Source organism: Pteropus alecto, unplaced genomic scaffold (assembly GCF_000325575.1).
Source record: "Pteropus alecto unplaced genomic scaffold, ASM32557v1 scaffold95, whole genome shotgun sequence".
Lineage (NCBI taxonomy): Eukaryota > Metazoa > Chordata > Mammalia > Chiroptera > Pteropodidae > Pteropus > Pteropus alecto.
This window is the reverse complement of record NW_006441071.1, coordinates 15,918,729-15,942,670: the sequence shown is the minus strand read 5'-3', so window position 1 is coordinate 15,942,670 and position 23,942 is coordinate 15,918,729. Positions and strand designations below refer to the sequence as shown.

At 38.0% G+C, this 23,942-nt stretch overlaps 1 protein-coding gene across 1 annotated transcript in view; it reads left to right on the top strand.

Annotated features, from left to right (window-relative positions):
- DOCK8 (dedicator of cytokinesis 8) overlaps nt 1-23,942 on the top strand; it is a 201,736-nt gene that overhangs the window by 139,293 nt on the left and 38,501 nt on the right. The window contains 8 exon segments of the mRNA XM_025051397.1: nt 256-369; nt 4,554-4,709; nt 6,620-6,759; nt 14,068-14,237; nt 17,395-17,540; nt 19,452-19,634; nt 20,012-20,141; nt 21,197-21,284. Coding sequence (XP_024907165.1) covers nt 256-369; nt 4,554-4,709; nt 6,620-6,759; nt 14,068-14,237; nt 17,395-17,540; nt 19,452-19,634; nt 20,012-20,141; nt 21,197-21,284 — 1,127 coding nt within the window.

Here is a 23,942-nt window from a genome sequence, read left to right as displayed (position 1 = left end):
TGGAAGGAAATGTACCTAAATATCAACAGTAGCTAAAGAATTGCTTGATTCAACCTAACACTCATGGCATCAGTTAAATTCTAAATTACATTTGCTACAATTGTACAGGGCTACCTGCTTTGCCCAGTGTCTCCCAGAGAAACACTGACCATAAAAATAGAACCTGCCTTTCCCAACTTTCTCACTGGGGACCTGGGAGTTTGTCACCAGCCTTTACCACAAAATTATTTGAGTGTTTGTATGTTTGTTTTCAAGGAAAATGAACAGGCAGAAAAAATCAACATCAGCCTGGCTTTCTTCTTATATGACCTTCTCTCACTCATGGATCGTGGCTTTGTGTTTAACCTCATCAAACATTACTGCAACCAGGTGAGTGTTCCTTCAGACACAGCCATGTTGTTCCTGGTTCTTTATTGTCTGATGTGATGCTCATTTCCATGGTATGCTCCCTTAGTCATTGCCAGGTTAGACGGCTTGACTTGTACATTCTAGGTGTTATATTCCTAGATACATTGGTTTGCATGGATTCCTGGAACATTTATCAACCCAGCACAGAAGAGTCAAAAAGTTAATCTATAAAAATTGAAATTTATAGTGATATGATCTACTTTCTTTAATTTAACATTTAACAGAAATTACATGACTGTAGCATTCAGTCTTTGACCAGGTATAGAAATCAATGTATGAGATATCTTTTCATATATTAGGGTAATTAATTAAATTGCAGTCATAAAATTCTGACTTTAAAGAACCCTGATAAAATACAAGAGACTGAATTTCACGGAGCACAAAGCAGATATTTTGTAATCTAAGAGTATCTCATCAGTGCCGTCTCCCCAAATTTTTAAAAGAAATTCTTGTGTTCACATCCCCTTTAAATTGTCCCAACAATAACAGTATAAGTAGCAGTTATTGTTGCCAGTCCTTTTCTTCCATATTCCTATTTTAGCTACCACTACACTATCATTGCCACTATCACTACTACCCACCACCATTGTCATCACCCTTGATTCCCACTGTCACTGTCACCCACCATCTCAATTTTTAAAAGAAATTCTTGTGTTCACATCCCCTTTAAATTGTCCCAACAATAACAGTATAAGTAGCAGTTATTGTTGCCAGTCCTTTTCTTCCATATTCCTATTTTAGCTACCACTACACTATCATTGCCACTATCACTACTACCCACCACCATTGTCATCACCCCTGATGCCCACTGTCACTGTCACCCACCATCACCAGCATCACCACCTATCTACCACCTCTGCCTTCGCCGTCATTGTCACCAACACTGGTTTCTTCCTGTGGACCAACCATACTGTTAAGTACTTTATAGCAATCATATCATTTAATCCTTGCAATGTGTTTTTATTAACATTATGCAGATGATAAAGCTAAGGTTTTTTGTCCAGGGAAGAAAGAGCTATGTTTGCCTACCTCCAAGGTTCAGTGAATGAATCACCCTGTTCTACCAGGCCTGGCCCTCTACAATTAATCCCTTCAAGTATCCTTGAATAAGTCTTTCAACTTCTGTGGCTCTCATTTCCTCATTTGTAAAATAAAAGGATCTCCCCTCCCCCTGACTTTTCTAAAGGAAATCCTAATAAGGAAGCCGGTTTATAAAAAAGCAAATCCTAAGGAAACGAGTCCCAGAGCACCAACAGCTTGTGCACCCCGACCTGGTCCTGCATGCATCTTCTGTTCCATGTTCCACCAGATTGCAGTGGTGGGGGAATATGCCATTGCTCTTTGCCATCCTTATTAGGTGTTTCAGATGACAGGTCACTGAATGAATTGCAAATAGAAATTAATCCATTTTTCAAAACTTTAAGTTAGATACATAGAAAGGAAATACTAGAAACCCCACTATAGGTCCTAGTGTAGCTGCTGTTAAAGAAAAATATTATTCGTGATACCTGTTAAACAGTAAAGCCATCTTTATTCAGGACTGTCACGATGTGTATAGGGACTACTGCGATGGGGTTTTGTAGTGGAGGAGAGAGATTGGGCTCAACACAGAATACAACAAGAAAAAGTGGGCCTTTACAGCCAACGAGCAGGTTGGGGAGGAGGTGGTTAGTGGATGAAAAATTACTAAGTGGAAACATCAGGGGTAAGGGAGAACGCTAGCTAACCCAACCTAACAGGATTCTTGCTGAAGGCAGGCCAGAGTGATCAGACACCACCTGGGGGATGGTGAGGGATGAGGATTTATTTGGTCAGATATTAAGGGTGCTTGGATATCAAGGGTGGGGATTTTGGCTAAACTGACTTATCTGGATTTTTGCTAAAGTTGGGCTCTTGAGGGCATGACCAAGGTGGGGCTGTTTGAAAAAGAGTTCAGAGGGCTCTGACCAGATTTTGGCCAAGGAGAGAATCTGTGTCACTGCTCACCTGTTGCAGTGTTTATAGCTGAAAGGCAAATAAGACAATCAAAAGTAGATGTCAAAAAGTCGATACCTACCCTGCCAATGCACGTTTTTATTTTCTTTCTTTTCTCTTTCTCTCCTTTTCTCTTTTTAATCATTTCCTTTTCCTTTAAGTTACTGTGTACTTCTAATTTATCTCTTTTTTTCTCCCTCTTTCCAGTCTCAGTGTCCAGAGAGCCTTAGACTAGGAACCTGGAGACCTGTGTTCTAATTTCAGTTTAATTGCCATTATATATCTGCGATTTGGGGGGCTGGGGGGAATGGGGAGGCTTCAACATTTGGGACAGTAGCTTCTAGATCTACAAAAAGACAAGGACGGATTAGATTTATCCAGGTTTCAATGTTTGGATTCTATACGCTATGTCTGCCAGTGACATCCATGGATATTGCTTAGCATAATAAGTAGTACACCAGCCAAAAAAGATCACTGACCCCAGTCCATGGTGATTTAATTCATTGATCCCACCTATCTAGATATAGTATAAATATCATACTTGAGGCAAGTTCTATTCTTCCAATGGCCTCTGTTTTTATCATTTTGCATAACCTGATTCAAACATTCTGTCATGTTTTCTGTCATTTATAGACTTTGTGACCATGAGTATAAACTTAGCCTTTTATTACCAGTCACTAGCAATAGAAAACTCTAGTTTTTCAGTTGTTCCATGTCACTTTCAATGTCAGCACTCTGCCCTGGGGTAGGACCATTGAGGCTACCACTGTGGGTCCTGATCTTTGGGGAGGATATTTCAGGAACTGCACCTTACTCTATTCTAAACGTTAACAAAATTATTTTTGAAATATCTGATTTTAATGAAGTCTCAAAAGACCTATAACAGATACCTCCACTGTTGCTTCCTTCCAAGTACAGACACTTTGTGCTTTCATGTTCCGATAGCTGACATGATCCAGTAACTCTCTGTGAATGACCATTAAGCGATAGGCATAAGATCGAATTCTAATCAGTTGAATTTGCTGGTGACCCCTTTGGTCCTTAATCAGCCAGCAATGCACATTGATAAGAATATGTGTTCTGGACATCGTTCTTACACTAAAGTCATGTGTTTTATTTTTTACATAGTTCATTATGGTATTCATTTGTTTCAAATAAATGTCTATCTACAGATTGAGTCTATAGGCAAAATGCAACAATACAATGGCTTCTCCTAAAAAGGTTGAAAATATGTGCTCCTTTAAATTATATAATTTATAAAACTGCTCTTAATATGCATGAAGAGGAGGCATGTCCAAGGATGAGATGCTGGTTTCTGGTGCTGGAGTCAGAATGTTTATGATGATATATTGAAAGGTTCAAGGTCCATCAGGATTCTCCTTTTTTTTTTTTTGCCTTAAGAGAAGCTGTCTCTGAATCACAGCCTTTAGAGTCTGGATCCTTCAGTTGTCAGCTCACCTGAGGGAAGCAAGGGACCTCTTCCGGACTGTCATTTTTGTCAGCATTTCATTGCCCATTTTATTATTTGTTTGCTTGTTTAAGGGAAGATTTTTCCTGAAAACTCTTCCAGCTTTTTCTTTTTCCTCTACTTCCTCCTCTCCCACTTTGAGGCAAACTCCTTGGCTTTTTTTGTGGGACTACATACTTTTCTAAGTAATTTGATGCTCCCATCCAGGGAACTTGATTTGAGATCTTCCCATTCAGGCCTTTAATTGGAAAGTACAAAAGACCACTTGTGGCATTAAAGTCATCCAGTCATATTCCATTAGTTTTGTGTGGCCCCATGTGGGGTCAACTCCTTTCATTTAGTTTCTTGGACACAGTGGGGTTCTTGTAAAATTAATTCTATTGTGTTACACTGAAGACATACCTCCAGATTATTTCCAACAGAGGCTTGCTGTGGTGTTATAGATTTGACAAAGCTGGGGGTCGGGGCAAGAACCCTCATTTTGGACAGCTGTTAGGCTAGAATCATTAAAGGGAACAATAATGGATGAAAACTTATTGGGCCTCCCTGTAATGCAGAGTTTGCCATCTGTTGCACTGTCTCATTCCTTTTTATTAGATTGATTGCCTTAATCTGGGGAGAATGGATAGTTTTATGTCTGTCAAGCTCAACTCCATTTACCTTATAATAAACATTTCTTTCTCCTTCTCATTTTTCTTCCCAGCTGTCAGCTAAGCTGAACAACCTTCCAACGCTCATTTCCATGAGGCTGGAGTTCCTGAGAATCCTCTGCAGCCATGAACATTATCTCAATCTGAACCTCTTCTTTATGAATGCTGATACTGCTCCAGCATCTCCTTGTCCCTCCATATCCTCCCAGGTAATCAGCTAACTGAAAGAATTATCCAAGCTATTCCATTTACTTAGCTCAGTTTAGTCATTTATTCCTATAAAGTTTGATTTCTTAATTAGAAGAAAAATCAAGCAATTCAAACAGATCAATTGATCCCGATACACACAAGTATGCTACCCAAAGTTGTACTGTCTGACTAATCATTTACAAGCTAAGTGATTGGTTTCTTTCTAGGCTCTAGGGTCCCTGCTGAGGCCAAGCAGAGCAAAGAATCCATATACGCTATGAAAATTTAGAAATTTGTAGAAAAGTCACATATCTCCCTTAATCATCTTTTTACTTCAGCTTGATAGTGTTCTTTGCTCACTTCCCTTTTCCTAAACCCCAGCACCATAAACTTTATGAAATTGCAGGTTTTTGTATTGATTCCAAATGATCTAATAGTGGTTTTTAACATAGATCTTATATCTTTGAACTAGCTCAGAACTTTTTGCTAAAACTATTACAGAATGGAATTCGAAACAAGATGAGTTCTACCTTGAATCATATTCCAGATAATTTTGTTCCTGAAGCACTGAAAAAAAAAAAAAAACTCATAAACTAATCAAATAGCCTGTTTTACAAAAAGTATATTTCTAACAAGTCTTGTTCTTGATCAGCCTACAAAAGTAACACTTGTAATAATATTTAGAGACAGGGCTTTAAAGACATGGCGGATCTTCTTTTGTAGAACCGTATTTCACCAGTTAGGTTAATTGGGCCCCAGGTTCCACAGGATGTTAAGAGGTAGTATGCAAATGCAGGATTCCGAAGTCAAATCATGATTCCGAAGTCTAACAGGTCTCTTTGCTGAAGGCCATCCAAAAGTCTCTAACTTGTTCATGTAAATTGTAAATGTCCCAGGGGTGGAGGAGGAAATGGAAGGAGGTGTAGGATAAGCAAGCAGTGAATCCCAAAATGATTTGACTCCAGAAACTCTTTGTTTTTCCTCCACAGATTTCTCAAGGGACTCTTTTCTTCTAGAAAAAAACTTTAAGGAAATGCTATAGTCACATTCCATTTATAGGGAACAAATCAATAGCTCAGAGCAGCAGGCAAGATTTCGCAATCCTAGGTTCTATTTCTGTTGCATATAGCACAAAGATAAAGGTTTGCCTTGTTAATTTTTTTAAAAAAATACTCTTGACCGTTTATGCCAAATGACATGAGCTGGATAGTAGCTACGTGACCATCTGAGTGTGAACTGGGGAAGCTCTGACTTACAAGCAGCAATTCCAACCGTTCTAACTTTGCCCCAGATCCTCTCCCACATTTCCCTTCTGACTACATCAAGGAGTTAGCAAACCCAGGGGCAAGGCCCAGCTTCACCAAAACGTAAAGGGTTTCCAGAGACATTTTACATTCCCTTAGTGAAGTATAAAATGTGCTGTCAAGAGCACAGAAATTACCTATGACTGGTAAGTCAGATACTTCCCTGCCTGTCACGGCTTCTAGTTTCCAGGCCAGCAAAATTCAGTGTACCTAAAGCCATATTTAGAAGTACTGCTCAGTAAATAGGGGCCTCAAATAAAGGGGGCAGTTTGTTATAGAGGAATTGCCTGCTCACAGCTACAGTGTTGGATCCAGTCCCCATTTCCCTATCCAATTGTTATCCTAGGATTTTAATCTTCAACTTTTGATTGCGTGGAGGGCATGTTACTCATTTTGTAACAGACCCTGAGTGCTTTATTTTCTTTTTTTCCAATGGGCAGTCCTCCATCTGTGGGAACAGGAAAGCAAAGTGTTTCCTCATCTGTAACGTGGGGATAATAGTGGTACCTGCTTCACTGAGTAGTGCTTACAAAGCCTGGCCATAGCACATGCTCAATAAATACTAGCACTCGTGATTTTAACTCTAGTTCTTGTTACTCAAAGAAAGGCTCCTTGCATTTCTGTAGAACTCAAGCTCCTGCTCCAGTTTCCAGGACCAGAAGATTGCCAGCATGTTCGATCTGACTCCGGAGTATCGCCAGCAGCACTTCCTCACTGGGCTTCTCTTTACTGAACTGGCTGCAGCCCTGGATGCTGAAGGGGAAGGGTATGTTTCTGACATTCAATATGGAATACAGAGAAAAACAAAACACGAAAAGATGCTACCTACTGAAGTTTGCAGTCCAACCTCATGCTTGGCAAAAACTTTACCACTACTAGTTTCAAAAAGTAGAAACATCTGTCTTTTGAGAAAATGGTGCCAACAGGATTGTGAAAAGACATGGGGGAGGGAGAGAAATCATAAAACGGCTTTTTTCAGCCACTTATTTATTAAGAAGAATTTACTGATTCTACTACTGCAGCTTCCCAGGGATGCTTGATTAGTGAACCCTTGGGAACAGAGCCATTTTTAACACATGGCTCTGGGTGATCTGTTTGCACACAGTTAGCAGCAAGATGCCACCTGGCTCAATGCTGACAAAAAAGTGGCTGCTAATGAGAAAGCAGTTATCCTATGTCCAGATTTGCAAGGTTTCTTGCAAAGAAATGCTCCCAGGCTAAGAGATGGCACAAGTTCAAGGCTTATAAATCCTTTCACCTCTTATAACCCCTATTACCCAGGCACATGTGGCAGTATCCAGCCTTGAATTCAATGGACAGGGGGGATGGTAGACCACTTCCTTCTTTTTCCCTTCTCTCTCTGTACTTCATGAGCTCATAGGATCAGAAAAACACCACATACCTGATTTGACAGAAGGAGACAGTGCCTTCCAAAATATTATGTTCTACGCAACAATTACTGAAACCCTACATGGGGCAGACACAGTCGAGAATTGGAGTGTATTAAGGATATAAAAGTGCATAATTCCCTGCGCCCAGAGAGCTTACCATTTAGGGACTCAAATCCCAAGAACATTAATATTGGAAAATAATTTAGGGGTAACCCTTTTGGTGTTCAGTTTAAATTTGCATAATTGAAGGAACTTACCCAAAGTTACATAGCAGAACCGCACCTCGAGCCACGGTTTCTTGTGCCCCTCCCCAGGGCTCACTCTCCCATACCACACCATTTCCCTGCCTGTGAAACCTATTCCTATGGCTTGTCAATCTTCTTCTGCTGAAGAAGTTTCTGGAATAAAGTATGCTGATTAGTGGCAGTGTTGCTGTATGTTACAGATTTTTGTCTACTAGAAGATCTCAGGTTCTCTCAAAGAGCTTATAATTTAGTGAACAAAACAGGACATTCTTACATGAAAAAATTACAAGAGCATATCTGAGTTTATGTAACCGTGATAACAAATGTATTTTAAGCACTTTGGCCATACTGATATTGCCTAAGTGAATGTACGTTTCTGGCTCCTAGTAGATCAGTATAGGAAATCTCACGTTCTTAGCTCTAAATTCTATCTCCTTCCAGAAATGCAGGTCTTAAGTATTCATTTTTTAAGGCTTCAATTTCATCTTCTCTCAGTCCTGACTAAAAATTTCTCAATTTTCTCAATAGAAGATTCTATTCCATAACTAATATAAATTTACACAACAACACAAAGTGCCCTGATACATTCTGATAAGGTGCTAAGGAGATTTGAGCACAAACACACACACACACACACATTTTTTCTTAATTGTCCTTTAATATCACTGATCTACATGATTTCTGAAAGGACTCTTTAATATTCACATTAGCAGTAATTTCTAATTTTTCATTTCCCTTTGGTGGGATGTCCAGGAAAACAGCTGTTATTTTACTAGCAACAGAGTAGAATATGTTCAGAGATCATCATGTAATTGTTCAGTCAGGTAGGTACATTCTTCAAACACACACACACACACACACACACACACACCTTTTCTGCCCCCCAGAGGGTAATTAATTAAGAGTGTCACATGAAGAATGTCACTCCTTTGGCGACAATAATCCCTGATTTCTGGATTGTCAGTTACTCTCCTAGAAAGTCATTGGAAATACTGTCACAAACTTTACTTTGTGGGCTAAAACCTCAGAAGGATTTCATCCTTTAATAATACTTCTTCTTGATCAGCACTTCCTTTTGCTGCCAAGACAATTGGTAGATTCACCAATACCTGCCCATCTGCGGTGCAAGGGCCAGTGGGACACATCTCAGTACCTGGACTCCAGAAAAGAGCCACAGCTCCAGTTTCTAATGGGTCTCCCTGCCACCCCCCTTACCTGAAGCTGTCCACAAATATCTACATATTATTAAATCTGTAGTGTTTTTCAAGCATGTGAAAATTATCTGGCGTCTATGTTACACTACCAAACGTTTAAAGAAGAATTAATTCCAATCCTTCACACACTCTTCCAAAAAATAGAAGAGAACACTTCCCAACTCATTCTATGTGGCCAGCATTACCCTTATATCAAAAGCAGATAAAAACATCACAAGAAAACTGCAGACCAATATGAATATGTATAATTATCTTCAACAAAATACTGGCAAACTGAATCCAACAACATATTAAAAGTATTATACACCATGGTTAAATAGGATTTATCCCAATAATGCAAAATTAGTTTAACATCTGAAAATCAGTTGACATAATATACTATATGAACATAATAAAAGACAAAACCCACTCAGTCATCTCAATAGATGAAGATAGAGCATTTGACAAAATCCAGTACCCCTTCCTGATAAAAACACTCAACAAACCCTATAGGAATATAAGAGAATTTTTTCAACCTGATAAAGGGCATCCGTGAAAAACCCACAGCTAATGTTATTATTAGTGAAAGACTGAATGCTTTCCTTCTAGGATCAGGACAAGAATGTTTTACTCAACATTGTACTAGAAGTTCTACCCAAGGAAATTGGGCAAGTAAATGAAACAAAAAGGCATCCATATTAGAAAGGCAGAAATAAAATTATCTCTATTCACAAATGATTTGTTTACATAAAATCCTAAGGAACCCACTAAAAAACTATTAAAGGTAATAAATGAGTTCAGCAAGGTTTTAGGATACAAGATCAATATATAAAAATTTACACACTTGTGATGAACAATCTGAAATGAAATTAAGGCAACAATTCCATTTAAAATAGCATCAAAAAGAATAAGATTTTTAAGAATAAATTTAACAAAAGAAGTATAAGACTTGTACACTGAAAACTACAAAATGCTTTAGAAAGAAAGAGATCTAAATAAATGGAGAATATTTATGTGGGCAAATAATTTTTGACGAAAAAGCCAAAAACATACAGCCTCTTCAATAACTGGTGCTGGGAAAACTGGAAAGCCACTTGCAAAAGAATGAAGCTATCACCACACACCAAAATTAACTCAAAATGTATTAAGGACTTGAATATAAGACCTGAAACAATAAAATACATAGAAGAAAACATAGGAACTAAACTCAAGGACCTTGGACTTAAAGAGGATTTTATGAATTTGACCTCAAAAGCAAGGGAAGTAAAAGCAAAAATAAATGAATGGGACTACATCAAACTAAAAAGCTTCTGCTCAGCAAAAAAAAAAAAAACCATCAACTGTCGGAAACCAGCCGACCAAGTCAAACCAGGTCCCTGAATGGGGGAGCGGGGACTGAGAAAAAGAGAAGACAGGGTGCAGGAGGGAGAACAGATCTCACAACTGTCTCTCCGAGTTTATTTCTTATGCTCCTTTTTATACATAATCTGTTCCTTTGTGTATCCCAAGATAACATAATTAAAGTAACATCCTGAAGATCAAGGTACAATCGAAACTTCCTTTGACACTCCCTTCGACACTCCCTTTGACACTCCCTTCGATACTCCCTTCGACACTTCCTTTGGCTATTCTTAATCTTCTTCTTCCTGGAATTCCTCAGAACCAGCCTTTTCCCTTTTATATGCAAGCAGGCCTCCCGAGATAATCCATGCACTCCTTTGAATTTTGGAAGCTTTAGCTCTCTACAATCAACTAGGTAAAGAGAGAACCATCCAAATGGGAAAATATATTTGCAAGCAACACCTTCGATAAGGGCCTAATATCCAAAATATACAAAGAACTCATACAACTCAATAACAACAACAACAACAACACAAATAATCCAGTCAAGAAATGGGCAGAGGACTTGAACAGAAACTTCTCCCTAGAAGAAATACAAATGGCCAACAAATATTTGAAAAGATGCTCAACATTGCTAGCTATGAGGGAAATGCAAATCAAAACCACAATGAGAGACCATCTCACACCTGTTATAATAGCTATAATCAACAAGACAAGTAATAACAAATGTTGGAGAGGATGCGGAGAAAAAGGAACCCTCATACACTGCTTGTGGGACTGCAAATTGGGACAGCCACTAGAGAAAACAGATTGGAGTTTCCTCAAAAAACTAAGAATTGATCTACCATATGATCCAGCAATCCCTCTACTGGGTATTTACCCCAAAGACTTGAAAACTCATATCCGAAAAGATATTTGCACACCGATGTTCATAGCAGCATTATTCACTGTGGCCAGGACATGGAAGCAACCGAAGTGTCCTATGATGGATGATTGGCTAAAGAAGCTGTGGTACATATATACAATGGAGTATTACTCAGCCATTAGAAGAGAAGAAATACTGCCATTTGTGACAACATGGATGGACCTCGAGAGAATTATACTATGCGAAATAAGCCAGACAGAAAAAGTTGAAAATCACACGATATCACTTATATGTGGGATATAAACCTAGAAGCAACAAATGAATAGGACAAGCAAACAGAAACTCATGGACATGGACAATAGACTAGTGGTTACCAGAGGGTAAGGGATGGAGGATGAGGGGGTCAAATATAGGGGGTAAGGGATAAGCGAAGTGGGTAAAGGGGATAAATATATGATAGCTGAAGGAAACTGGACTTTGGGTGGTAAACACACAATAGCATATATAGATGTGAAATTATAATGTATACCTGAAAATTATATAATTGTATTAACCAATGTTACCTCAATAAACCTAATTAAATAAATAAATAAATACAGAGATACGGCATATTCATGGATCAGGAGATTTAATATTAAGATAGCAATACTCTCCAAACTGATCTACAAATTCAATGCAATTTCTTTCAACATTCTCTCTGGCTTTTTTACATATATTGACAAGTTGATACCAAAATTCATGTGGAAATTTAAGGGACCCAACATAGCCAAAGTAATCTTGAAAAAGAATAACAAAATTGGAGGACTCACATTTCCTGATTTCAAACCTAGTCATTAGAAGGCAAAAGTAGTCAAGACTATGGTTCTGAAAAAAAAAAATAGACATACAAATCCATGAAACTGAATTAAGAGTTCAGAAATAAATCTTTACATACAGAATCAATTTATTTTGGCAAGGGTGCCAAAAAAACTTGATGGGGAAAGAATAGTGTTTTCAATAAATGGTACGGGGACAACTGAATATTCACATTCAAAAGAATGAATTTACCCCTGTCTCACACCACATACAAAAGTTAACTCAAAAGGAGTTAACTTGGATCAAAGACCTAAATATAGTGCAAAAACTATAAAACTCTTAGATGAAATCATAGGGGTAATCTTTATGAAATTGGGTTAGGTAATGATTTCTTAGATCTGACACCGTAAGTATGAGCAATAAAAGAAAAAATAGATAAGTTTGATATTATTAAAATTAAAACTTCTATGCTTCATAGGATATCATCAAGAAAGTGAAAAGAAAGTACACAGAATGGAAATCATAGATCTAATAAGGGATTTGTATCTAGGATACATTTTTTAAATCTTACAATTCAAACATAACCAAATTTTTTAAAGGACAAAGGATCAGAATAGACAGTCCTCCGAAGAAGATACGACCAATAAGCACATGAAAACATGTTCAACATCAGTAGCCATCAGAGAAATGCATATCAAAATCAACTAAATATTCCTCTTAGTTCCTTTGGGCTGCTTTAATATAAATATCATAGGCCAAGTGGCTTATAAATCACATTAATTTATTTCTCACAGTTCTGGAGGCTGGGAAGTTCAAGATCAAAGTGCTGGCAGATTCAATGTCTGGCACGGACCCACTTCCTACTTCATAGACCATCTTCTCTGTGTCTTCACATGGCAAAAGTGGGCAAGGGAGCTCTTTGGTGTCTCTTTTGTAAGAGCACTAATCTCATTCACTAATCTCAGTCCTCATGACCTAATCCCCTCCCAAAGGCCCACACCATCACTTTGGGGATTAGGTTTCAACATACAAATTTTCAGTCCTTAACACCCACTAGGAGAGTTATAATTAAAACGGAAGGAAGGAAGGAAGGAAGGAAGGAAGGAAGGAGAAGGAAGGAAGGGAGGAGGAAGAGAGGGAGAAAGAGAGATGAAAAAGACTCAAAGACTATAATTAGAAATATATCTTTTTCTCCCACCCACTCTCCCTTTAAAATTTATTCAGTTATATAAACTTTGACTTTGGAATAAAGTACAAGTAGCCCCATGACTGTTTTTCTCACTTTCAGATAATAAGAAGTATTATGATCACTCTGGGTTTCAAAGCCAGGATTTGGTACTTAGACGCAGCTCAAGGCATGATCAGAAAACTAGCCTGAAATAGTCTTTTATCTCTTATCTGATGTTGTATCCAAACATCAGACCCCAAATTTAAGGCTATAGTTTGCAAAAGTATAATGCAAGTTAAATTTCCAACTTCACTTCAGTAAAAAGTATGGCATTGCTCTATGTATAAGTCAGAATGCAATGAGAGAGAGAGAGAGACAGAGACAGAGAAGAAAGCAGAAAGAAAGAAAGAAAGAAAGAAAGAAAGAAAGAAAGAAAGAAAGAAAGAAAGAAAGAAAGAAAGAAAGAAAGAAAGAAAGAGAAAGAAAAAAAGAGAAAGAAAAGAAAGAAAGAGAAAGAAAAGAAAGAAGGAAAGAGAAAGAAGGAAAAGAAAAGGAAAAAAATAGAACACCAATAACAAGTGTTGGCAAACAGAAAATGAAAACTCAAACACTGCTTGTAGGAATGTAAAATGGTATAACTACGGTTAAAAATAATTTGGCAATTCCTCTAAAGATTAAACATAGAGTTACCATGTGATGCATTAATTCTACACTGAGGTATATACCCAAGAGAAATTAAACATATATCTACACAAAAACTTGTACACAATAGGGGAAACAGTCTACATGTCCATCAATTGATGGATGGATAAATAAAATGTGATATAGTCATATAGTGGAATATTATTCAATAATAAAAAGGAATGAGGTACTCGATGAACTTTAAAATTTCATGCTAACAACAGACCTAGGGTTAGAACACAGGCAATCTGTCTCTGCTTGATTTTCACATTCTGCTTGATTTTCACATTGTCACCCCATTGTTTAGGAACATTCTGGTCACTCCTTATTGTTTAAGGGCATTTTGGTCAATCTTCCTTCACGATAACCTCTGACGTTCTGTGTTATGCCAACAGGATCAGCAAAGTGCAAAGGAAAGCTGTCAGTGCCATTCACAGCCTGCTTAGTTCTCATGACCTGGACCCACGCTGTGTCAAACCAGAGGTGAAGGTCAAAATTGCTGCCCTTTACCTGCCTTTGGTTGGCATCATTTTGGATGCTTTGCCACAGCTCTATGACTTTACAGGTAACAATGGCTTCTGTTTCCTTCTTTGGATTGATGGGGGCCCTGCCAAATACCCCACTAGAATGAGGTTTCCGTCATTTACTCTTGTGCTGATAGGCTTATGTGAGTAATTCTCTACACTGGTGCTCTCCAGACCTTTCTAATACAAGCCCCAATGAGGCTTTTTTTTTTTTTTTTTTTTTTTAAGGCACATAGCCCTGTGTATATTTTCTTTATTTAGAAATTGTTTATTTGTTTGTTTATTCATCCATTCATTCATTCATTGGTCCACTGGTATATAATGGACTTTATAAACCATACATCACTAAGGATGAAGTAATAACGGGATCACTTCCTTTGGAGATCACTGCTATAATGCCTTGAAATAAAGGTGTTACTTTTTTTGTATAAATGTTTAAGCAAAGAAGCAGTCTCAAATGAACCAAGCAATTGTGCCATGCAAAAAAATATCATGTTGTATTTCTGTAGTAGGAAATTCTGCCATAACAGAAGAATTTTGCCTTTAGCACTAAGAGGCTGATTCTAAGGTTGGAAGTCAACATCTCTCACTTAGCAAGAGAAGAAAGGATAAATTATCTCAAAGGGTTTTGCACCTCCTGAGTTTCTATGCATATTACAGTGTGGATTAGAGAATGTAGATGAACAAAAACTATCCTAGATTTACGAAAAACAATCCTGTCTGCCTACTCTCCCACCGAAATATATACATGCACACAAACAAGATTCAGATCACTTTATAGTGGTTCTTGCTTTTACCTCAACTCACAAGAAGTTCTTAGAAATTACCATGCTGCTCTCTTGACTGATGAAGGATCCTGGGGTCCAAGGAATGCTTATATAAGCCCAGCATCCTTGCAGGCAATCATCCTTGGAATCTTGGAACCATCCACGCTTTCCTGCTTCCTCTAAATGCAAAGTGTCATGTGTGACTAAGTTGTTTCTAAAATCATTATGGTGATAAATTTTTAGTTCATAAAAATGAGTAAAAAATGGGTGAGGAAATTACAGAAGCAAGCTTGGCTCACAGTGGTGAGTGGGCTACACAATGAAATGCATGCAGCTTCCTCTGGTAGGGCCTGACAGCAGTGCAAATTGAGAAGAATTGTCTTCAGATTTGAATATGTAGCTCAGAGCGAACCAGGTAATTTGCTGATCATTTCTAGAATTTTGTGTGAAAGTTTCTAGAAAGTTTCATTTGAAGACCTGAGACATTTTGTTCCTAAAGCAGGGAACCACGCTAGTACACATCCCCCCAAAGATTCCTTGTTGGTTAGAACTTTCCAAATTAGTTACTTGAGATCAGAACTTCTCAGCACTTCATCTTTGAACCTTTTAAATCTTGATGGTTTCTTTACGTATTTGTTCAACTTTATGGTCATGATGTAGCTGACAAGTGGTAAGAAAGTAAAAAGTATTCTATTATTAAGGTTATATAGTGCATCTATTGTATATGGGATCTTTAGATTGATAAACTAATAAGAATATTCTCTTTAAAAAAAAAAGATACAACTTTTAAACTCCAGCCTATTTATTATTGCATGTAACATTCGAAAAGATCTTCAACCTTTCAATGACTTCCCTTCCCTTTCTTCAGCTGTAAAATGTGATAATGGTGCCTACATCTTAGGATTGAGATAAAGATGAAGCTAGAAAACTTCTATAAAAGCATTGTATGCAGCAAATGTTTAGATCCTTCCTCCTTTTCCTGTAACCACGACCCTGTGCATATTTAGAGGAAGTAAGAATGTATCCTTAAATTAATCCCAATAATATGATCAGGTCTTGCATTATTGCCATGTGCCATTCATTTTACCATTTGTTTAAAAATCCAATTGCCCTAAAACACAGTAGTGAATTATTATTTTGAAAAATTGAGTTCTAAAAAAAACCGAGTTCTGTTTTTAGAAATTTAGTAGATGGAAATATTGTTCACACTCTAATTTTTCTGAAAAATTGAAGGTCCAAATATTGATAATATTGACAGATCTAATAAAATATGAGCTTTTAATGTATCGATCAGTTGCACGTGTTTTAACACACTTTTCTAAGAACTACTTAAATAAATACTTTCTGTATGTGTGATTTGTAGTGTTCTTAAAAACCAACCTTTTAAACGGTGGGTTCTTTTTTTGTTTGTATACATCTAGACCTATGTATAAAAAAAAGTCTATATTATATAGATATGATAAATTAATATTCATTTCAAACATTTGAAATTTAATAAAATATTGCTGAATTTTTAATAATAGCTTGTTATTCTATAAGGTACATGTTAAATTCTGTAACTGTAGGCTCCTCACAGATAGTAGCAGATAGGTAATGCTAAACATTAGGTTTAAAATCACTTTGCTCACTTTAGTGACTAATAAGAATCAGTCACATGTTGCATATTGGGAAACACCATCTTTGGCTTGACCTTACCCCGTTTTTTTAAAACAAAATTTTAGAGCAGTCTTCAGTTCACAGCAAAATTGAGGGGAAGACACAGATTTCCCATATACCTCCTGCCCCCACACATGCATAGCCTCTTCCATTATCAGCATCCCCCAAAAGATTGGTACATTTCTTGTGATTGATAACCTACATTGACACACCATTATTACCTAAAATTCACAGTTTACATTAGGGTTCATCCTTGATGTTATACATTCTAAGGGTTTGGATAAATATATAATATGTATTCGTCACTGTAGTATCCTACAGAGTAGTTTCTTTGCCCTAAAATTTCTCTGCACTCTGCTTTTTATTCATTCCTTCCCCCTAACCCTTGGCAACCACTGGACTTTTTATTGTCTCCATAGCTTTGCATTTCCCAGAATGTCCTATAGATAGAATCATATAGTATGTAGCCTTTTCAGATTGGCTTCATTCACACAGTAGTATGCATTTAAGGTTCCTCCATGTCCTTTCATGATTTGCTAGCTCATTTTTTTAGCATTGAATAACATTTCATTGTCTGGATCTACCACAGTTTATTTATACATTCACCTACTGAAGGACATCTTGGTTGCTTTCAATTTTTGCAATTATAAATAAAGGTGCTATAAACACCTGTGTGCAGGTTTTTGTGTGGACATAAGTTTTTTACTTTTTTGGATATATACCAAGGAGCACAGTTGCTGGATTGTATGATAAGACCAATGATGTTTCATTGCAGCTGCAGATGCCCGTAGTGGAAAAAATCGCACCAATGGTTTGGATGAAGAACAAGAAGGGACAAGTTCAATTAATCAGAATGTGGCCCTGGCCATAGCTGGGAATCATTTTAGTTTGAAGACAAGTGGAACAATGCTGTCTTCCTTGGTATGTTGCAAATTTCTCTAGTTTATTTTTCATTTTGTGTCTTTTCTCATCTTCTGATGGACCCAATTCTTATCTTCACTTACCAGAACCCAGTGTAGAGTAGGCAGTGAGATTTTTGCCTTATTGCTCGATGCTGGAAGGAGTCATTGTGAGTCTGGCAGCTGTGGAGGGAAATGGTGCAAATGAGGCTGCACACAGTCAGACAGGGTTCTGGCCACATCAAGAGAATCGCAAATCAAATTCGGACAGTCTCAGTGGTGCCAAGTTCAAGGCTCAGACAACCAGGAAAGAGGTGAACTTGGGAAATCCGAGATGATTATTGAGAAGAATCAAACCAAGGCTCCCTTGGGTGGGATGCTTGAGCTGTGTTTATCCTATGTATTTATTATTCATACTGTGTCTGCCTCAAAAAAAAAAAAAAACAAACAAAATTGAAAGGGGCCAGTCACTTGGTAGAACACTTCTAAAGCAAAAGACTTCAGCTTTTCCTGTCCCCAGAGAGCCTATGTAGAGTTGCGTGGCTCTTCATTATACACAGACTCTGTGGGTTTAAAGAGGAGCTCTTTCAGGAATACAACCTCTGATTGCAAAATCTATTTCTGTTCTTTGATGAGCTCTGACCACCCCTTGGTCAAGATAGGGCTGCATCCTCCAGCTTAATTTAATTTAACATTTCACTGTAGAGTATATCTGCAGAGAATTCAACTCGGTTCTCTCCTAGAAAGCAAGATCTAGACCTAATTCTTCTTTGCTGGATGACTCTCTTCCATCCAGTACTTAGCCATCCCCCAAGCCCCAGTACACCCCATGAAAGTTGGAAGGCAGAGAGGTAATAAAGAGAAAAGACATTTGAGAGTTGACATCACTCATCCTACGGTTTGATGAATACTGTATTTTATGACCTTGTCTACCTTTTTAATATCCATCTTACTGAAGTTAACTGTTTGAGGTGGTGTATGTCTTTTACATTGTTATTTGATATAAGGGCAAATGCCCAAATATCTAAAGCTCACCTGTCAGGAGATATTCCCTGTGAAGTTATCTAAAGATTTCATATCATCTTGTCACCATACTCAGAAAAACTAAAGTTAAAGGAACTTCATAAGCCCTACCATTCCCATCCAAAATCAACATTTCCTCCACATACTCACAAATTCCTCATTGCAATTTCACCACTACATTCCACTGGATATTAGCTACGCCACATGAACCAAGGGTGCAGCTGCATATTGTTCTTTGTGTAGATTTGATAAGTAACAGAAAGTGTGCTCAGCACTCTAAAATGAACACTTGTGGCCAAAGTATTAAAGCAAATAGCCTGAACTCCCACACCCACACCCCCAGGAAAACATAAATTGTGGTTAAAGTCTCATTACAGAGCACTCCAGTAAATTATGGATTTGATTAATTTGCTGAGCAGTTCATGACTTTATGTTATACTTTGGACTCTGTGACAAAGAAGCTAAATCTTGAACAGTTAGGGTATTTCTGGAACCCAGCCAGGCTAGTTCTCTCCTACAAGACTCTGCTATAAGTTGTCTAATGTCCAGATTGAAAGAGAAATACTTGGAGATCTTAGCAGCATGGGAGCCCCTTGTTATCACTGAGATTGGAGGAGGAATGGTCAAGGTCCAGGGCAGACCACCAGACCATAGTGCTCCTCAGACAGATGGCTCCCACAGTTATGTGGTTGAAAGTCTGGCTCAAATACTGCCCGAGCCAGCCCCTTTGCTGAGCATCCCAGCTCAAAGAACACGGCTTCCACTGCCTGGGAAAGACAGAGTGCCTGGAAACAGAACCCCAGCCAAGGAAGAACAATTACTGTGTTTAAGAGATTAGCATCCCTTAAACTTTCAATGTTTCTGTTGCTCAACTTTTCCTGCATTCATCTCCCAACCTGCCTGCTTCCAGCCCTATAGGCAGTACAACATGCTGAATGCCGACACGACCCGGAACCTCATGATTTGCTTCCTCTGGATCATGAAAAATGCAGATCAGAGCCTCATTCGGAGGTGGATTGCTGACTTGCCATCAATGCAACTCAACAGGATTCTAGATCTCCTTTTCATCTGTGTCTCATGTTTTGAGTACAAGGTAAGTGTGGGGTGGCTCAGTTTTGCACTAGCTCTTATCTTCCAAATTCCGTTCTGTCTTGTCACTGTTCCCCTTTGTTTGGGCAATGGAGGCATCAGTAATTTTTCTTATTTCTGTGTTAAATCCATAACCTATTTGCATATCCATAAGCTAGTATCTAGATATTATAATTCTACAGGGAAAGGATCCCTGCCTTCTGCAGAGAGAACCCCATTCCCATTAACAGGATTTCAGCCATAGAATCCCACAGAACAAAGTCTCTGTGTAGCACATGTCTAAACTGGCCAATGTCACCATGGAGTGCTCTGTATTCAGGATTCTCCCCATGGGCAGAGATCTCACCAAACTAAATGTCCTTCTGCCTCTGTCCTGTCCAGGGAAAGCCGAGTTCTGACAAAGTCAGTACCCAAGTTCTGCAGAAGTCGAGGGATGTCAAGGCCAGACTGGAAGAGGCTTTGCTCCGTGGGGAAGGGGCCAGAGGGGAAATGATGAGACGCCGAGTACCAGGTGTGTTGGATTCGCCCTCCTCTGCTTTCTGTCAGAGTTCTGCACCTTTCGTGAGAAGCAATGTCCTCCCAACATGAGTAGACACCATCACTTTCTTAAGATGATACTGTAATAGAAACAAGCAGGTTCCGGGGTTCTGTGCATCATGTGTATAATGTTAGCCCTGTGCCTCTAAGGGAAAGCTGCTTTCCTGGACCACAGAAACCCCAGAAATGTCCTCGAATGGCATCTTCTATTTAAAACTTGTTGTTGATAGAAGGTCACATCCAGGAATGTGAGTCATAGGATGAGATGAATGGTGTCTCTCTTAAGGCTGAAGTCTCTCCACTAGTCTGCGTGGAGCCTGGTCAAGATGCTGGATACTTCTGGTTCCAAGACCATCTCCCCAAATTACTCAGGGCACTATTAGCATGGAACCAGTCCCCACAATGGTCTCAGAGTGTTCCAGTCCTCCAGGGACCCCACCATACCAGCAATGATCTCAAAAAGGCTGAGCTCATCACTGTGGAATAGCATGAAGTGCTCAGGTACCCTTGGTTTTATTGACTGAGCTCAAAGTACAATAGAGGGACAGCTCATTCTATGCAATGGGACATAACGGCCAGGGACTTGAAGAGGCTGAGCTCATCACTGTGGAATAGCATGAAGTGCTTGGTTTTATTGACTGAGCTCAAAGTACAACAGAGGGACAGCTCATTCTATGCAATGGGACATAACAGCCAGGGACTTGAAGGGAGCTCTGCTTTTTCTGCACCTTCATTTGACACCCACACTGTCCTTTTCAGTAGCTCAGCGAGAACCTACAGCATTCGTGAGAATCATGCTCACTGACACCCCAGAAGGCAGGAGTTCTTCTAAAGTTCTAGCTTACCAATAAAAGAGCAGGCCAGCCTGCCATGGGCATGGGCTTCGTCTCCTACCAGCATCCAGCATGGACTCTAATTAACTGAAGAAGCAGTGCTGAGTCGTCTTAGTTGAACTTGTTATGGAACTTCTGGTTATCGTGGAGGGTTTCATGCTAATCAAATTCCTATCATACATTTCTTAACTCCTAGGGAATGACCGATTTTCGTGCCTAAGTGAAAATTTGAGATGGAAGAAAGAGCAGACACATTGGCGGCAAGCTAATGAGAAGCTAGATAAGTGAGTCACTCAGCAACTTTGTGCTACTTTTACCTAAAGTTCCAAACTATTTTTCCCAGGCTACTTGTATTTCTGAAACAACTACATCCTTCCAAGGGTAAGAAAATGAATCATTGTCAGTGTAAATTCAGTTCATCCAGGGACTCAATATAATCAAAGGTATAAGGAATTATGATTTTGGCTCTTAAACATTTATCACATTGTTAAGCTTTTAAAGAAAACTAATATTTAGCAATCTCAGAGAGCTTAGCAAAAGCTGCTGATGGGAACAGGACATGGTACCCAAGACCACATAATTTCAATTTATATTTTTACTCCAGAAATATGCACAACGATGTATATTCAGGGATATTTATATCAGCATTACATAAAATTATTTAAAAATTGGAAACATTCTAAATGTTTAAGAATAGGGAAATATGTAAGAAAATATTAGGTTGGCAATAAAATGTCTTGAAATCATTTTAATGACATGGGAGATGTTTATGATATAATGTTAAGTGAACAAAAGCAGGATACTTTGTTTTAGAGAAGAATCTTAAACCTCTACATATAGAAAATGTATTTTTAAAAGACTGGAAGGAAATTTATCAAAATATTAACAGTGGTTTTCTTTTGGTGTTGAAATAATTGATGTTTTCTTCTTTATACTTTGTTGTATTTTCTACAATGGATGTATTATGACGTATGTTATCAGAAAAAAATATATAAATAAGTGAAAGAAGAAAAATCCTGCTTGGATTGCAATATATGATATATATATGCAATAATCTGGCTATATGAGGGCATAAAACAAAATATGTTGAATATATAGCACGTGTTTGCTATTCCTCTTTGCAGCAGGTAGCCTAATGAATCCTAGGGTTCACTGAGCAAAACATTACACAGCTAAAGACAACCCCCACCAAACCCTTGATGAGGTGTAGGAAAGGTCTCCCTACTATGTATGAAGCACCCATCATAAGGGAGTGGAGGGTGGGGCGGACTTGAGTAGCAGTGTTGTTTTGTAAATCAGTATAAGTTACTGACTTTGTTATTGCCAGAGAATGCATCATTCTGGTTCACTTATAGGACTTTTAGGAACCTAATTTATTTTAAACCATTGAAGAGATAAACACATTTTTATTACCGATGTTACTTCAAAAGTCCAGTTTATTGGTCTTATTGATAATATCCATTTGCTTTGGATATTTTATTTTTTGCTCTAAGTCCCCTGAACTGACTTGTAAGATATTTGATTCTCAGAGTCCATAAGTTCTAGTTCAGGCAATGAACAAAATAAAATTTTTTTAAAAATGTATGTGCAGTAGGTGCTACAGAAATACATAGATGATTAAGGGCATCTGCTCTATGAGATTAAAAAAAGAGCCTAACAAGGCATGTTTTGCCTGAGCTGTGTAAATGGATGTTTTAGAGGAACCTTTCCCTTTTGCCTGAAGAAATAACACCATCTTGAGGTTTTCCATGCAGGGCCTCTCTGTTCTCTCTAGGCAGTTCTCAGCCTGAGCTACTTGGTGGGCTGCTCACTGTCAGAGCTAAGGATTCACCTCTATAGATCTTCAGGGTGATGTCTTTTTTTTATTATTATTATTTTAAGAAACTTATAAAATTGCAACTGCTCAATTTAGCTATTTGGAAAACATTTTGTAATAACAATGGTGTCTTTAACCTTTTTCTTTCAGAACACTTTTCAGTTATTTTGGCTGTTTCTTTTAGAGCAGTGATTTTCAACTTGGACTGTATATTAGAACTACCCAGGAGCTTTAAAAGCTTCTGATGCCCAGATGCACTCATAGCCAGTTAATTCAGTCTCCGGTGGTAAGACCCAGAAGGCAGTAGTTGACAAAACTCCCCATGTGATTTCTATTGTGCAGTCAAATTTGAGAACAATTTTAAAGGAATAGTTAACAGGCTTTTTAAAAAGCAGATCAGTGATGGTGATGGTTGCACAACAATGTGAATGTACTTAATACAATTGAACTGTACACTTAAAAATAGTTATGATGGTAAACTTTATTATGTGTATTTTACCACAATTAAAAAAAAAGATCAGGACACTCTAGATCTTCACTGTCCAATATAGTAGCCACAGTGGTACAATAAGAGAAAAATACACACCAGATTTACAAATAAAAATATATGAAATATCTCATTAGTGAGTTTTATATTGGATTTTGAAGACAGTACAAACAAAAGAATGTAAAACATCTCATCAGTAATTTTTATAGTGATTAAACATTGACAATATTTTTTAATATATTGAATTAAATAAAATATATTACAATTAATTTCATCTGGGTTTTTTTTACTTGTTTTTAGTGTCGCTACTACAGAATAGAAAATGACATATGTGGCCCCCATTATGTTTTTGCTAAATAGCATTGCTCTAAATCTAAACCTACCAGTAAATTAATAAAAAGTAGCTTTTATAGTTCATTTATTTCACACAAATATTATCACTTGGAGAATGAGAAAAAAAAGTAGAGCTACTTGAGACCAAAGAGCCTGCGTTAAGCTTGAAAACATTTAAATACAGGAAAATATTTATTCTGAGCCCTCAATGGCATGTGAGCAGTGGCACTGTCCCATTATTGGGTGAAGGGGACTTGAGATCAGCTGGTGATCTAGGTCCTAGATTTTTTTTTTTTTTTGCCCCTC